General features: G+C 41.8%; 1 protein-coding gene across 1 annotated transcript in view; it reads left to right on the forward strand.

Moving 5' to 3' along the window:
* Positions 1 to 7,159: 7,159 nt before the first annotated feature.
* Positions 7,160 to 16,504, forward strand: part of LOC107296682 (serine/threonine-protein kinase BRSK1-like) — a gene marked incomplete at its 3' end in the record, with an annotated part of 41,172 nt that continues 31,827 nt past the window's right edge. Inside the window, exon 1 of the mRNA XM_015826030.1 lies at positions 7,160 to 7,277. Coding sequence (XP_015681516.1) covers positions 7,160 to 7,277 — 118 coding nt within the window. The remainder of the gene's footprint in view (positions 7,278 to 16,504) is intronic.

Raw genomic sequence — 16,504 nt, forward strand, 5'->3', positions numbered from 1 at the left:
AGGCTCGAATAAACCCTGGGTTAGCAGAGGTCCACGAATAATTCAGTAAGCTCTCTAGCCCCAGAATATTGGTAGCAAGAGGAAACGGAAAATCGTGTGTGTGTGTGTGTGTGTGTGTGTGTGTGTGTGTGTGTGTGTGTGTATGGATGGATGGATGGAAGGGAAAAAATTGAGATTCCATGAAAGGGCAATTTCAAGATACCTGAAACTATAAACTGAACATACCATATAGCAACATTTGACAGATAGACAGACAGATAGATAGATAGATAGATAGATAGATAGATAGATAGATAGATAGATAGATAGATAGATAGATAGATAGATAGATAGATAGATAGATAGATAGATAGATGATAGAGAATTGATTCAAGGTTCTCACTGATCTCATTTAGGAGTGTACGGCTAGCATCAAAAAAATGATTAGCCTTAATTCATGCAAATACAGGAATATATAATTGAAGGTATAACTTAAGATCTCTTTCCATGTTAGTCATCACCAAATCACCTTTGGCTCAGCAACAAATGGTCATTCAGTGACCATTTGAAGTTACAAGATTGTCGAGGTCTTGGGAGTGCAATCTGGGCACTTGGCAACTGGCTCACACTATTGGTTGCAGTGCCCCATGATCACATGACTGCCATTTCCGACCTTCCCAGCTGTCTTCTCCAGAAAATAAATGGGGAAGCCAGCAGGGAAGACTGCAAATCGCTGCAATAAATCTTCCCTATCCACACACCTTCCCCCAGCCCCTCTGTGCTTACACCAGGGCAGCTGCTTGCACACCCCTGTGAAGCCTCCCTGAGCTATCATGCCACACCTCCCTTGCGTACTTGTGCAACCCCTAGCACACACAGCCCAAACCTGGCAGCAGCCACTTACTTGTCTGCCAGACTGCTTACAAGCTACCTCTGACTCGCAACTAATCACATTTTATATTTAAAAGGGTTGGATTGAAAGAAATAAATTAAATATAGGTAGTCCTTACTTATGACTGTAATTGAGCCTGAAATTACAGTTGTAAGTTATTGCAGTTGTAAGTCAAGCCATCGCATGACAACCAGATTTTTTGATAACTTTTGCGGCGTTTGTTAAGCAAATACCACAGTTGTTAAGCAAATCAATTGTCCCCAATGGGCATTTTTGCCAGAAACCAACAAAAAAAGTTACAAGTCGTGGCAACGTGACTGCAGAACATGACTGTAAATGGCTGTAAAGGGGAACTGGTTGCAAGCACCCAAAATGTGATCACATGATTGCACATGTGTAGGTGTCTGTGTGGGCATTGTAACTTTGAAAATGGGGCATAAATAGCTTTTGGGGGTCTGTCATAATTTTGAATGGTCATCAAGAGACAGGTAGTCAAAGACTACCTGTAAATCTAGGCTGCCAAATCTGTCAGTGGACAACAGAAAGAAAGAAAGCAGTAGATAATTTAGAAGGATACCAAACATGAAAGTTTGAATGACTACAACTGTGAAAATAGTTCCAAAATTTTAAAAAAGCAAAAGACTAAAAGAGCTAACATTTAATTTTAAATTTATGCCTGCTGGATGGAGGACATGAAGACAAAATGGAAGACATATTCTCCTTTTGCTGGACATTCAGTAACTCTAGTTATCCCATGTTACTCTCACAACCAGAGTTGGAATTTAGGAAAAGTCCAATTAAACCCAGTAACTTTGTTACAGTGCAGGATGGATCCAATCTTCATTATTATCCTTATTCTCAGTGTTTATATTTGTGATAGGTTAACAGGAAATCATACAAAATAGAATTGAATTTATTTTCAGAGAGAGAAAGAGAGTACCTGTATACAATTGATACGTATAGATGTATATACTGCATATTGTATATGCATCTATTATTATTTAAACTTCAATCTGTTCCCTAGTTCTCCTTTGCTTCACTCAATGTTTGTTCCAATTCTCGTAAACCTATGCCCGTAATGATGAACCTATGACATGTGTGCAACATTTTGGGTGACATGCCAGTGTTCATCGACACCCAACAACAGCTGTTCTTGAAAGCACACCCTATTTTCATGTGATTTTTGGAGGCTGCTGAAGGCCAAATATGGCTTCCTAGCCCCATGCCCTGGTATGCATATTTTCCAATGAAACAGACTGAGACAGGAAGATCATTTCATTATGATTTATTCAAAGCACTTTGATTAAAAAAGATTCCCCTCATTCAAAGAGAGCACCTCGATTCTCAGCTTGCATTCTGTTTTACAGTTAACGTATTAAAGAAAACTCAAGAGAAAAGTTGATTGCACAGGACAAAAGTAACTTCTCCTTTTCATAGGGAACCAGTTACATGTAGTCAAACGTTACATGTATGTCTATTTAAACGAGGTCTGACAAAAACAAGGGCATAAAATTTAAGATGTTCATGAGGGAAAAAAAGTCATAAGGTTGGAGTTCACAGAGAGAGACAAACCAGATACAAGTAGTCTTCAACTTACAACATCTCATTTAGTGACCGTTCGAAGTTACAAGAGCACTGAAAAAAGTGGCTTATGACCATTTTTCACACTTATGACCGTTGCAGCATCCCTATGGTTACGTGATTTACATTTGGATGCTTGACAACTGGCAGAGAAAGGATGGAGCAGAAGAAGGCTGTGGATGAACTAGAGCAGGGGTCTCCAACCTTGGCAACTTTAAGACTTTGGACTTCAACTCTCAAATTTCCTCAGCCAGCCAAACTGGCTGAGGAATTCTGGGAGTTGAAGTCCACCAGTCATAACGTTGTCAAGGTTAGAGACCCCCTGAATTAGAGCTACCAATTACAGGTCGTCCTCAACTTACAACAGTTCATTTAGTGACTGTGTGATGTTAGAATGGCACTGAAAAATGTGACTTCTGACCGTTGTTCACACTTACAACGGTTTCAGCGTTCCCGCATGGTCATGTGATCAAAATTTGGATACTTGACAACTGGTTCGTATTTATGATGGTTGCGGTGTCCCAGGGTCATGTGATCAACTTTTGCAACCTTCTGACAAGCAACATAAATGTTGGGCCCAATTGTAGTCCTAAGTCAAGGACTTCCTGTACCAGTTAGTGCTAACAAACTTTCTCTTATCAGAAGACAAAACTCCAGACTTCCTATCCTTTCAGTTTAGGAATGTTAGAAGCTATCAGTCAATCCATAAAGAGTTTTCTACATCCCGGCCTGCAATGGTTTGATCATTTCAAAGAGAGACAAATAACTCAACTTAAAATGCAAAATAACTCTGTTAGTTAGCAAATATAACAATGCTACGAAGTCCGTGTGGTGTGGGACTACGAAGTCCATGTTGCGTGACCCTCCCTGCAGCGCCTGTGCAAGAGCAGCGTGTGCTTTCGCATGGTTTGGGGAGGCAGCAGAGGCCACGGGAGAGCATTCTCTGAGGCTGCTTCAAGAACCAAGGCCTTGAGCAACTCGGAGCCACCTCAAGGAGGCCGCAGGGGCCTGTCAGAAAGAGGACACCACCTGAAGGCAAGCGGCAGATCCTGGAGAGTGCTGGGCTTGAAGGTTTCAGGTTGGAATTAGGAAAGTTTGTTAAAGGAATGGCTGATCAGGGCAGAAAGTTGCAGCTGCCATCAGTGTAACAAGACCAATAACAAATAGTGGGACACTGCTGCCTAGCAACAAGAAAGTTATAAGGAAATTAGAAGGACATGTTAGAAGGATGCTAGCTGTAGATATATAACCTTTGGTAATTTCTAGCTTATTATTATACTAATCATGCACCCCTTTTGATAACATATAAAGAACGGTTGCTGGAATTGGGTATTCCTAGTTTAATGAAGAGAAGGACGAGGGAGGACATGATAGCAGTGTTCTAATATCTCAGGGGCTGCCACAAAGAAGAGGGAGTCAAGCTATTTTCCAAGGCACCTGAGGGCAGGACAAGAAGCAACGGATGGAAACTAACCAAAGAGAGAAGCAACCTAGAACTGAGAAGAAATTTCCTGACAGAACAATTAATCAATGGAACAACCTGCCTCCAGAAGTTCTGGGTGCTCTAACACTGGATGTTTTTAAGAAGAGACTGGACAACCATTTGTCTGAAATGGTATTGGAGTTGGACTAGAAGACCTCCAAGCTCCATTTCAAGTCTTCTCTTCTCTTCTCTTCTCTTCTCTTCTCTTCTCTTCTCTTCTCTTCTCTTCTAAAGCTTAGTAGCATAAACATGCAATGTATGATGAAGAAGGGTATAGTAGAAGAAACCAATCAAAATAAACGTGTCAAGGAATTAATAATTGATTCTTAGGATGTTAACTTCTTTAATCATAGCTGTATAAAATTTGTATTTGTGTATTGTTCCGGGTCCTTGGCTCCTTTAGCTGCTAAGACCCTTTTGCTGAAGTACTCCAATAAAAGATGTTGAAAATGCCATTCCTCATGTCTGGTGGTCTTTATTAGCTTCGGTGCCAGGCTAGGACCTGTTTTGGGAACAACAGGCTGTGTTGCAGAAGGCAGCCTTTTTGAGTGGTAGCGGTGGCACTAGGGCTGGGGAGAGAGAGGGGGGGGAGAGGGAGGGAGGGAGGGAGGGAGGGAGGGAGAGAGAGAGAGAGAGAGAGAGAGAGAGAGAGAGAGAGAGACCAGCAGAGTCAAGTTAGGCATGTGGCAAATTTTTGGCAGACCAAGCCCCATTTTGCAGTATGGAAAAGGCCTCGTACTCAATCTGCATTTTGGTGCCACATGTCCAAAAGCCTCACTTCTTCCCAAGTAAAATTTTTGCCACCTATCACAGATGAAGAGAAGATACAGTAACTCAGCATCACCCATGATCTTTGGGACTGATCTCCTCAGGCAAAATGTACAAAGTTATGGAGCAATTACAAATGTTTCTCTTAACGCTAATACAAAAATATGCATCGAAATCGTATCCAGAAATGATACCTCAGTTGAGACTCAGAGCCGTTTTATTCATTTAACTTCCAACACCACCTTTGATTTTAAAGCCATGATTCTGGAAATCAATTGCTTGTTAAGAATGCATGTCATCTTCTCTGTCCCATGTCTGCATTGTGCACACAAAGAGTTTGCAATGTTATTTTTAGCAAGAGTTTCCTATTTGATTGTGTACTTATTTCCCCTGTTCATCCCCACTTCCTTTTCTACTCTTATTGCTTCTATGAATGAAAGGCTTAGTTTGGAAGTTTCTCAGAAATCCATTTGTTGCATCTCTGAAAAAAGTCATGGCTATTGATGATAACCCCAAACTGGCTAAGTTTCCCCAGGAATTACAGTTTACTCTGTTCCAACTGCATTCTGTTTTCTCTGTCCCTTTTAGCGACGCCCATTATGAATTCATCCATTGCCCATGGCTGGGAATTTTTAGAGTTATCAACTTAGTAAATACAGAGGGCATCCGTCTGAGAAAGACTGTTTTGTTGTATACCCATGAAGATCTGTGATTTGCATTCCTGTTCCAACATTGCAATTATAAGGAAGAACTGGGTGATCTCTGATCTCTGCCCCAAACCAAAACAGCAAGAAAGAAAAGCAAGGAAAAGCATAATTAGTCTCCACCTGAGATAGCAGTGCTTTTCAGCTGGGTTGCAAGGTAAAACCAAAGGGAGTTATTACTACAAAACTATTTTTTTTCTGTTTTGCTGGCTAAGAGTAGAGTTCCATTCTGCAGCAATAAGACCTCTTCAAGATATTCTGCTCCAATTGTGTGAGAGCAATGTGCTTCAAATGTCTTTTTTCCTTAAGTTTCCATCAAGTCATGTTTGATGCCTGGTAGACCATTAGACCCTGTTTTTGTTTTTGGCAACTGTGCAGAAATACTGAAATACACCATCACTTAAATCTTTCAGATTGATTTTTTTAGTCCTCAAGCTAAAATTTCCTCATGGTGTTCCATCCAAGTATTAGCTGCTTAGCCTATCATGGTCAATTGAAGTTAACTACAATCGTTCACCTAGCTGAGCATGCAGTTAATCAAAGTGTTGATCTAAACACCAACTACAACCTACTTACAAGCCAAATGCACCAGGGACAGACTTGGCTCTCATTTTATTATTATAAAATAACTGATCCTCTGTGAAGGCCTTTTCATTGAAGGACATGGACTGTAAACTATCTCCCTGATCCAATGCAGGTTGGCAGGTTTTTTTTTTATTTCCTCTTCTAGACTAAGACAAAGTGACTGAATCAAGCTGTCATGCGTAAAGGGGGACTGGAACCTGGGTCCCCACCCCCACCCCACTCTTAGCTCAGTATCCTAACACTACTAGACCATACTGGATCTCAGCTTGTTTATATACAAGAGATTACATGACATAAACAAAAAGTAAGAGAACTTGCAGCTTTCTCTCTCACACATTTTCTCTCCCTCTCCCCCCCCCCCCTCCATCTGTGAGCACACCTGATTTCTTGTTAAGGGCAATCCCTCTGTCTACCAAACACATGGACACAAGCACTGCCACCCCCTTAAAAATCAGCATTCATCTCTTCCTTACAAAAACTCATTACATACAACTGGGTGAGTGCATGCACTCACTTGTGCCCACACCCACGTAAAAGCTTACAGGCATACTAGTATTCCCTTACCAGAACAGGAACCTGCAATCCACAGCTGAGTACCCTGCTTCCTTCCCATGCTCCTCATCCAGTGCTCCCAACCTTCGCTAAGCCCTCCCACCCCATGGCTCCACGTATCCCGTCAGAAAGCTTTCCCCACTCCCTTTCCCCATCCCAACCCCGCCCCTTCATCCCCACCCCTTCCCCCCTGCCTGGGGAGGAGGCGCTGCCTTTGTTCCACCAAGGGTTAACCTGGATTGTGTCTGTCACCCAGTTGCCCGGATGCTGATGTAAGGGGAGAGCTCGAGAGATCCCTTCAGATTGCAGTGAGAGGAGGCGAAGGACCAGCCCAGGAGAAGAGCCTCGCCAGGAACATCCTTCATCCACAGCATCATCCTTGGCTGGACCAGCTGAATGATGCTGGTACCCGGGCTGTAGCATTCTTCCTCCTTCTCTACTCTCCCTTTCCTGATGCCGAGAGCATCCCCCTCCTGCTAAACCCAGCAGGATGCCGGCCTCGGTATTGTCCCTATAGGGGGGGACCTGGGGGGGCCTTGCCTCGCCTTGCTGTACCCCTTCCCATCCCACCACCCCGTTTCTGATTGTTGCTCAGAAGGGCGACAGACAAAAGCCATGTCCGGTGGCAAAGAAGCAGGTGGGGTCCACCCCTACCAGTCGCAGCAGAGCCAGCAACATGCTCAGTATGTGGGGCCCTACCGGCTGGAGAAGACCCTGGGGAAAGGGCAGACCGGTGAGTCTCTGGCAGATTTGGAAGTGGGGTATGGAAGTGGGGTGCACCTGTTCCACGGGGTGGGCATGGTGTGACTAGCTCAGCAGCTGAGAAAATTGCCTTCATCTTGGCCTCAGATGTATCTAAAGACAGGATAATAAAGGAACATCTGGGGTGTTTTGACCAAACAGTCCAGGTCAATTCGACCCGGTAGGAGGAATAAAAAAAAAACAACGTGGTGAGGTGGTAGGTGAGTGGAACTGTTGATCCTATGGCAGACTAAAGGTGGGGTTGAGAGGGTAGGGGAGCGTAGGGCTCTGCTGGAAATTCATTTGGGGTTTGTGAGGTGAAGGTGTTAAGAGAAGGTTGCGTTCCTACTTTCCTAGAGGGTTTTTTGTGGGGGAGGGAGGGAAGTAAATGGGAGCTCTGCTTAGGGCAAAAGGCTTTTTGGGAGGTAGATATGGGGTGGGGTGTGGGGGATAGCATTGGAGATGTTGGAGTGCTCTCAGAAGAAAAATAGTGTTAATCTTGTCTGTGCTGGAGTATGCTGGAGTTAGAGGTGAGCACTAAATGTTTTCCCTGTTCAAGTGTATTTGGCATGCTCATAACCTGCAAGAAATAACATTGTAATAGTTAAAGAGGCATAGGCTTTAAAAAGGCCACAACTATATTACTACTTAGCTTCAAGTGCCGTTAGATTCCTTGAAGACACAATGTGTACATGGTCGTAGAGAGATGTGTGTTCTGTCTTTGTAAGAGGTGTGTGTGTGTGTTTGTGTGTGTGTGGGGCACAACCACGTAAACAGAGAGGGGAAGGTAAACCATGGATTTCATGGCTGGGTCACTTTTAAGGCTGATTTGCCAGGCAATTGGGGCCTGAAGGAGAGAAGGTGTCAGAGGTGCAGCTGATGCTTTAAAAAAAATACTGCTGCAATGACCAGGCTTGGTTGGGGAGGAAGAAAAACCCAAAATTGGGGGGGGGGAGGGGGGAGGGAACCCAGCACAAAGATTTAGGCTACAAAAATAACCTCTTAGGGATGGAGACCTAGGCATCCTGATCTGTTTGCTCTCTGTCTCTGTCCTGTGGGGACTCTGGATCTGAGGACTGAAACTAGGGGTGGTGAAGACTGTTATGGAAAGGCCTATATACTGTACATTCCTCTCCTCCACCACCTCTTCTCCTGCTGCAGCACTCCGTATGAATGGAACAGGGATTTAAAAAAAACTCTGCAGGGATGCTGATTCGACTGTGCAGTTTATATATGATGGGCTTGGTTACAAGAGCAACCGCTTAAATAAATGCCTGAGAATGGGTTTTATGCAAATCTGTCTTCTGTAGCTCCTTGTCTTCTTTCTTGGTCAGGCACTGAAGGGAAGACTGGAAGGGGGGATCTATCCATCTCTCTGCAATGATGCAGGAAAACTCAGACCACAGGCCTCTCTCCGGGGGCCTTTAATTTCTGTGTGTCTGTGGGTAGAATGAGCTTTGAGGCTTCAAAAGGTGGTGGTGGGGATTTCTGCAGTGGCAAAAAAAAAAAAAGGAAGTCATCCTGTCTTTAGAAAGAGCCAGGATACATTTGCGTATTTGCCCGTGTATGTCTGTATGTGCATGTTTGGGAGTTGTTATCCCCCCCCAATCGTTATAATAAAGATCTGGAGCAGGTGGATAAAAGAAACAGAAGAGGCAGCAGGGAATAAGGAAGGGCCAATTTTGCTGAATGATCATTTCTTGACTGTGGCGGCCGGCAGTTTATACAAAGATGATTCAAGAATATCCCTACGAATGGGCAGAGGGATGGATGTTGTTTTTGGCCTGGAGATGGGAGGGGGGCAAGAGGTAGAAACCAGGTTGTTTCTGAGAGCCCAGAAACTGGGAAGCAATCGGGGAACGCAGGAGTAGTAGGGCAAATGGATGCCTCGTCCGGAGAACAGAGAACTTTACATTTATTTTATCCTGATGATATTGGCATGAATTCCCATCCATTTATTTCCTTGTCTTAAGGAGTTGAACGTTCGATAGGGAAGGAGACGGACAGGCAATAAGTGAAGCTCACAAACAAGTGACATGCCCAAGGTCATCAAGGAACTATTGGTAGCAGAGATGCAAATAAATAGTGGTAGATACTTTGGTGTCTCCCGGATGACCCTGTTTAGTTTTTATGTTATAATCCCTAGCCAAACGAAGCTGGGATGGTCCAGCTGGACCTGGGGTGTATGATGAATGGCTTATCTGTCCGTGCAATGAAGAATCATTCAGATACGGAGAAATCATCTTGCAAACTTTGCAAAAGAATCTGTGTATGATATGGGTAGCAAGCATGGCTGGGCTGAAAGAGTTGCTCTAAAATTATGGAAATATTCCAATAGTAACCAGAAACCTCACTTTTTTTTTGCAATTAGAATCCCTTAAGTAGGTTTGTTGCATGCTGTCTGGGCAGGGATGCAGCTGGTAGCTTGCTGATCTTGGATTTAGGAAATCCATCAGTTATGAAACCGCAATAGATGAGATGCCATGGAAGTCAGTCATCCTTCAGTCCTATTGAAATCAGTGGGAGCCCACATTATTAGTTACTGTTTTATTAACACTTTTTAGTACTTCAGAGAAGGCATAGACCAACTTACTAGCCTTTGTACCCATGTGGTATGTACCCATGCCACATACAGCATTCCTTAGCAATGATAAGGATTATAGAGTTTGGGCCCATACATGCCAGTGCAAGCAAATCTTAAACTAAACATATCCTGAACGTGCTTATGTTGTTCTGTGTAAGCTAGGGTCTTTAATTAAAAAAATTACTTTGCAAGTCAACATATTGCCACATCCACAAGCATGGACTGACAAGACATACTTGGGCATGTCGATAACGTGCAAAATGTTCAGTTCTGAATTTCACTAGAATTAAAGCATGAATGATGATACTGGAGCAAAACAAGCAGATGTGTATTTGGAAAATCTGGTGGCCTTAGGGATATTTGCTAGATGTGATTTTGAAATTGCTCCTCACTCCCACCCACAAACACAACTTCTTTCTTGCTCAGAGTATGTTTCCCAGCTACGGTTATTTCCCGTGGGTATTTTAAGCTACATATGTATGTTCATGTGCTTTAGAAAAAAATAATAATGACCAACTTAGGTCCCTCTTATTTATAAATTTAGGTTGGAGAGACACTAATAAAGCTGAAAATGAGCTCTAAGTCTTCATGTTTGGAAACTTTTTTTCTTTTTGCCCTAAAAATAGAACATGGAGATTTTTTGCCATCCTCAAACTTCTGTTTAAATTTGATAAGGTTACTTAAAGATATTTAAATGGGAGTCTACCATATGGGGAAATGGTGAACCTAGTTCACTGATTTACTCTGAGATATATTCTGTACCTAGTAAATACAGCTAAATATCTATGGAGATTCTCAATCATCCTGGTCATGGTTGTTCCAAAGGTGCTTTAGAAAAGGAAACTGGACACATTTCATTTCTCAGTTCTGACAGAAGCTTCTTGGATGAGAAGTGAAATGTTTTCAAGAAAAAACTAAGAAAGTTCAGTTGCCTTTTAAAAAGCACCTTTGGGACCTACAACTAAATAGTTTTAGTCTCTTAACTCTTATTGTTTAAGAGTTATTCTTTAAAAATATTTATATGGCCACTCATCATAAAACCAGATTCCAGAAGGACTCACAACGATTATATAAAACAATAACAAACAAAGAATAAAATCAAATAAACAAAAACCCCTCAATAAAATTAGTCTTAACTTTCGCCCCCCCCATCAGTGTTTGCAGGAAATACATTGTTTGATGATCTGATTTGTTTTATTGATATATTTATTTGTTATAGGTTATATCCAATATTTCCTATAGGAGCTGAAGGTGGCACACATGGTTCTCCTTTACCTCTTTATTTTTACCTTCACAGTAACACTGTCAAGTTAGCTTAGACTAGGATGATACCTGGCCCGAGTCAGCCATGAACTTCAGGCTGAGTGGGGGAACTGACCTCTAAGTCCTATGAAGCTTGTTCCACCATTTTTGATTTACATCCTGCCTTTCAGCGATAAGACCTTCAAGATGGCATTTATAAGGTCATCCTTTATTCTTTTCCTCACAGCAACAACTGTATAAAGTAGACTGTGCTAAGAAAACGTGACTACTGTAGTTTCCAATTGCCCACTGAGTTCACTGGGTGATGGAGGATTTCAAACTGAACTTCCATGCTCCCGGTCTAATCCTCTTATACTAGTTGAAAGTCTGGTTCTCTCTTGCAAATAATCGCACCAATATTATGTCACAAAATATATCAAGTCATGGAGTACCGCTGTTTCTATCTTTTTTTTTCTCATTGTGTCTCCTTTTGGCCAACTGCAATCCTTCCCCCCCCCCTTCCCTCTTACTGCCTCTTGGAGATGATGCGAGCATGTTGTTAGTTTGAGTCAACTGTGTGCATGTTATGTTTCAGGTTTCAACTGCAAACTCCAACTGAAATCTCACAAAGCAGAACAGATGTGCTTATTTTACATTGTGCGACGGTGTAAATTCTATAGGCTGGAATGGTGCGGTATTGTGCAATGGCATTTCACATGCTGTTGCTGCCAAAGGAAACTATGAAAAGTATAGTGGACAGTATGTTTGCAGGGGTGGGAGGCTTGAACACTTCCTGCAGCCAAACATAGTTCAATATCGATAAAGGAGAATATTTGCAGCTCAGGGTTGAAATGAGGGGTCCTTGGTGCTCTCTGAGCTTGATTGTTTTCTTGTAGATGTTTCATTACCCAAACTAGTTAGAAAACAACCAAGCTCAGAGAGCACCAAGGACCCCTCATAGCTCAATATATATTGAAGTTCAATTACCACCACCCAGGAGATACTCCAATACACACAAGCTACAAGAATGGGGAAAACTAAAATTATAAAGATGTCCTCAAGCTAACCTCTGATGACTTCATGAAGACAACCTTGTTATGGGATGGGTTTATCGCTGCTTTTTTGTTACGGTTGTTTTTACTTACAAGTGTAGTTTATATCCCTGATATTCCCTGTAATTTCCCATCCAGGTACTAAGTCCAAGCCTGCTTAATTCCAGCGGCTTCTGCAGGGACAGGATCTTTATTAGGCCAATGGAAGTTGCACAAAAGGAAGTTGTATAAAATCCCTACAAACGTTTGATCCAAATGCTTCAGTTCGTTTGTGGTTGATATTGGAGGCCACTATATTACTAAATATAGGCTAGATGGAGTGATGGAAAGCCTACAGATACCTAAGTTGGGTTTAGAGTGTGCTAAGGACTCTATCAAAACTTGCTGAGAGGATAAATCCAGAAAATAGTGGTACATTTTGTTTTCCAAGGGATCAATTCCATCTGTTAAGTGAAAGTCAGTGAAAGTTAGTTCTCACATGGTCAAAAGTAAACTACAGTATTAACACTCCAGACTGTTACCAAAACAAAAAACAGATGGAAACTATATTTCCCACCCCAAGACAGTTGCTTCTAGCCCTTTATGTAAAGTAGGTGGGAGAAACAGCACAAGATATTTGGTTATAATAAATAAAAGTCACTTACTAGAATCCATATTATGGCTTGTTATCTTTTGATAAATTACATATCAGAAGTTGTTAAATTTTCTCAAGTTCCCTAGAAATTAAACCTCTGGGCAAAGCCAACCCATCTTCGTTAACAAAAATCCAAACAATAATAAGTCAGTAATGATACAGGAAGTAAAACTAACATGTTCTCAAACAATGAAAAAAATATTTTCCATATAAATGCATGGGCATGAATGCTAAGGCGTCATATGGAAGCTCCTGGCTTTTATTTCTTACACTGCAGGACTAAGACAAGAAAGTACAAATTTTAAGTATCTGTTTGCTTTTTCTTTTCTTTTCATTTGGTTTGGTTTGGTTTGAAAAATCCTGAGAAAAATTTCCTGTACAAACACAAAGGTACGTATAATTTAGTACAGCCAAATTAACATTGTAGTTGCTCTCCAACAAGATATTGATCCTCTCCCCACTCCTCCCATAAGATGTAATTTAAAGTATTTTTAAAACTTGTTACCATCTTTAATGAAGTTGCTTTGGAAGTAGCATACATTTCCAGGATAAACATTTTCCAAACTCAAGTTCCCAGAATCATTGTACTTCATTAGTGTCAGCGTTGGAAACTTATCTCTTCACCTGGCAAGCAGAATTTAGAATGCAACCATGAGAGAGAAGAGACCCACGTCTTCGGACAGGAAAAATCCCAGAACTGCATCTGCTGTTTCAGAGAAGGATGCCCGGCGTAACCGATGATTAGATTCCTAAGGTTAAAAAAAAGTAAAGAAGCCCCTGTGGATTTTTACTGCACTAGTCATTGCTGACTATAGGGGGCAGTACTCATCTCCGTTTCAAGGCCATTGAGCCAGCGCTGGCTGAAGAGGTTTCTGCAGTCATGTAGCCAGCAGGGTGTCATGGAACGCTGTTACCCCTGTTACCAAAGTGGTACCCATAGCTAAATCTGGCCCTAGGTTCTGCCTCGGTTTACCTTCCCAATAAGCAGCCGAGTCGGAAGATCATTTAAAAGCAGTTTATTAGGGTACCCTGATAAAGTGGGATCTTCCTATGAAAAGGAGAACCCCGAGATCCATCTTACATTCCTTTTTATAGTTAACAAAGAAAAATGAAAGAGGAAAGTTGGTCGGACAAGATAAGAGTAACCCCTCCTTGCACAGTAAATCAACTACAAAGCTTGTTTGAAGTTGGATAACCAGATGCCAGTTGACACTAAGAAACTTTTTCTTATCAGAAGATAATCTCCAGGACATCCTTCTGTAAATTATCTTTTCAATTTAGGAATGTTAAAAGCTATCCAATCCATACAATCCTAGGATGAAAGTTTTCCTACATTCCAATCTACAATCAACCTGAACATTATTTTAAAAGAGAGAATGCAAGTCAAGTTAAAATACAAAATAACCGTGTTAGTTAACCAATTACAAAATCCATGTCATGTGCCCCTCAGTACTTATTTATCTACTTGCATTTGCATGCTTTCAAACTGCTAAGTTGACAGGAGCTGGGCCAAGGACGGGAGCTCACCCTGTCGCGTGACACTCAGGTCTCAAACCTGGGCTGCCAGCTTTCCAGCCAACAAGCCCAGCGTCTTAATCACTGAGCCACCGTGCCACCCTCAGATTCCTAAAGACGGTTTCAATACCCCTGCCAGAACAGCCCTCCTCCTATGAAACACCAGCACCAATAAATTTGGCAGTGGTGTCAATCTCCCTGTTGAGAGCACTAGGAGGAGGAAGGAGTATTAGGGCCGTGATAGCGCAGTGGCTAGAATGCAGTACTGCAGACTACTTCTGCTGACTGCTGTCTGCCAGCAGTTTGATAGTTCGATCCTCACCGGCTCAAGGTTGACTCAACCTTCCATCCTTCCCAGTTTGGTAAAATGCGGACCCAGATTGTTGGGGGCCATAGGCTGACTTTGTAAACCGCTTAGAGAGGACTGTAAAGCACTGTGAAGCGGTATATAAGTCTAAGTGCTATTGCTGGTGATAAGTGCTATATCCCACCTTTATTGTTGTTTTTGTAAATAACTCAAGGCGGTGAATATGCCTAATACTCCTTCCTCCTCCTAGGACTCTCAACAGGGAGATTGACACCATAAATAAATACAATCATAGCAATAAAATCAAAACAATAATAGTAATAGTTTGGAACTCCCTTGGTGCTTGAGAACTTGCAAGGAAAGAAGTATTGCCCTCTCCAGTCTTGACTTCCAGCCTAGATAACACCGATGCAGAAACTGATCTGCATAGGATCCTTCATCCAATACTCCAGTGGCAAGCTGGATGCATGCACACATGGTGGCTGCTAATGCTGCATTGCTGGGAGAGCAGGGGCCACTGCAGCTCTGCAGTTCTTAGGGATCCAAGACTGGTCTTGGTAGTTTGGGGATGGTGGCGGCAGCAACGGCTTTCCACCTAAGCAAGTATAGCTATACAGGTTAAAAATAAAATCCAGATATATTTTAATCTATTAATAATAAGTTGAAAGATAAATAGGTTTTTCTAGGGTCTTTGAACCAAACAGCTAACATCTCTTTTAATTAACACAGTTCTGTAACAAACAATAAAAAGAAAAAGCAATACAGAACCACGTAACAGAATTTGCAAAGGGATCCTTAGCAAGAAAGATAAGGGAGTTACAAAGATGAGCTTGTATAAATTGATTAAATATTGAAAACTATGTTAATGGGATCTTGACCCCTTTCCTCTCTTTTCAGGTTTCATTAATAGTATATGTGGCCCTCATTATTTGTGGGGGCTCTGCTCCAGCCTAACAAACACAGAACATGAAACCCATAGATCATGAGACTTTGCAAAAACAACCTATGGGCAGGGACATCTGCCATTTTTACACCTGCAGAAAATACACAAAAACTCATCCAACAGCATCCTCTAAACACAACTCTGCTCAAACCAATTGATGGATGAAACACTTTACCATAGATGATGAGAACTGGTTTACATGTATTTGTTTAATTTGATTTTGCAATATTTTAGCCTACCCCCATCCAAAGTCAACTGCAAATATGCAAGGCCAATGAGGACTGCATATCCTAATAAAAAGATAAATATTTAATCCAGCCTCACCTTCCAACCTTATGGATGAGATAGTACCCTAACTTCCCCACATGCCAATGCCTGGGAGATCTGGGAACTATAATCCAAAATTTATATGGAAGGGACCAGATGGAAGGGAGGCTGTTCTAATGTGTTTACTTATGAAGATTGCAAAAGGCACCAAAAGAATATTTAGCACAAAAAAAATTCCTTTATCCTGATATTTGACACTGACCAGTGCCTTCAAAGGCAATAGGATCATTGGCAAGCATTAAAAATTAATCCCTCCCTCAATTTAAGGTCAAATTACATATAGCTTTTTTTGTTGCAGTGGCAGTGGATTGACACTGCTTTATTCAAGGATTTTTTAAAAAATCTTCCTATTATGGTTCACAGCTCTGGAGTTCCCTGCTGGATCTTACTCTGCTTAATTTTTTGGGATCCTACATTTTTGGGCTAACAGTTGCCATCTGCAGTAGCAAACTTTTTAAAAAAAATATCCATAATTTACTTTTGAGTGTAACCATCTGTTTTTCTGTTCTGACTTTTCTGCAATGGTTCCTCACATCCTTCTCCCTCCATATTGCAAAGTTTCCAACCATGGGCCAATGGGATGTAGGGAAAGGGCAAACACTAATGTCTTGGCAA

This window comes from Protobothrops mucrosquamatus, unplaced genomic scaffold, assembly GCF_001527695.2.
Source record: "Protobothrops mucrosquamatus isolate PMUCROS unplaced genomic scaffold, P.Mucros_1.0 scaffold2933, whole genome shotgun sequence".
Taxonomy (NCBI): domain Eukaryota; kingdom Metazoa; phylum Chordata; class Lepidosauria; order Squamata; family Viperidae; genus Protobothrops; species Protobothrops mucrosquamatus.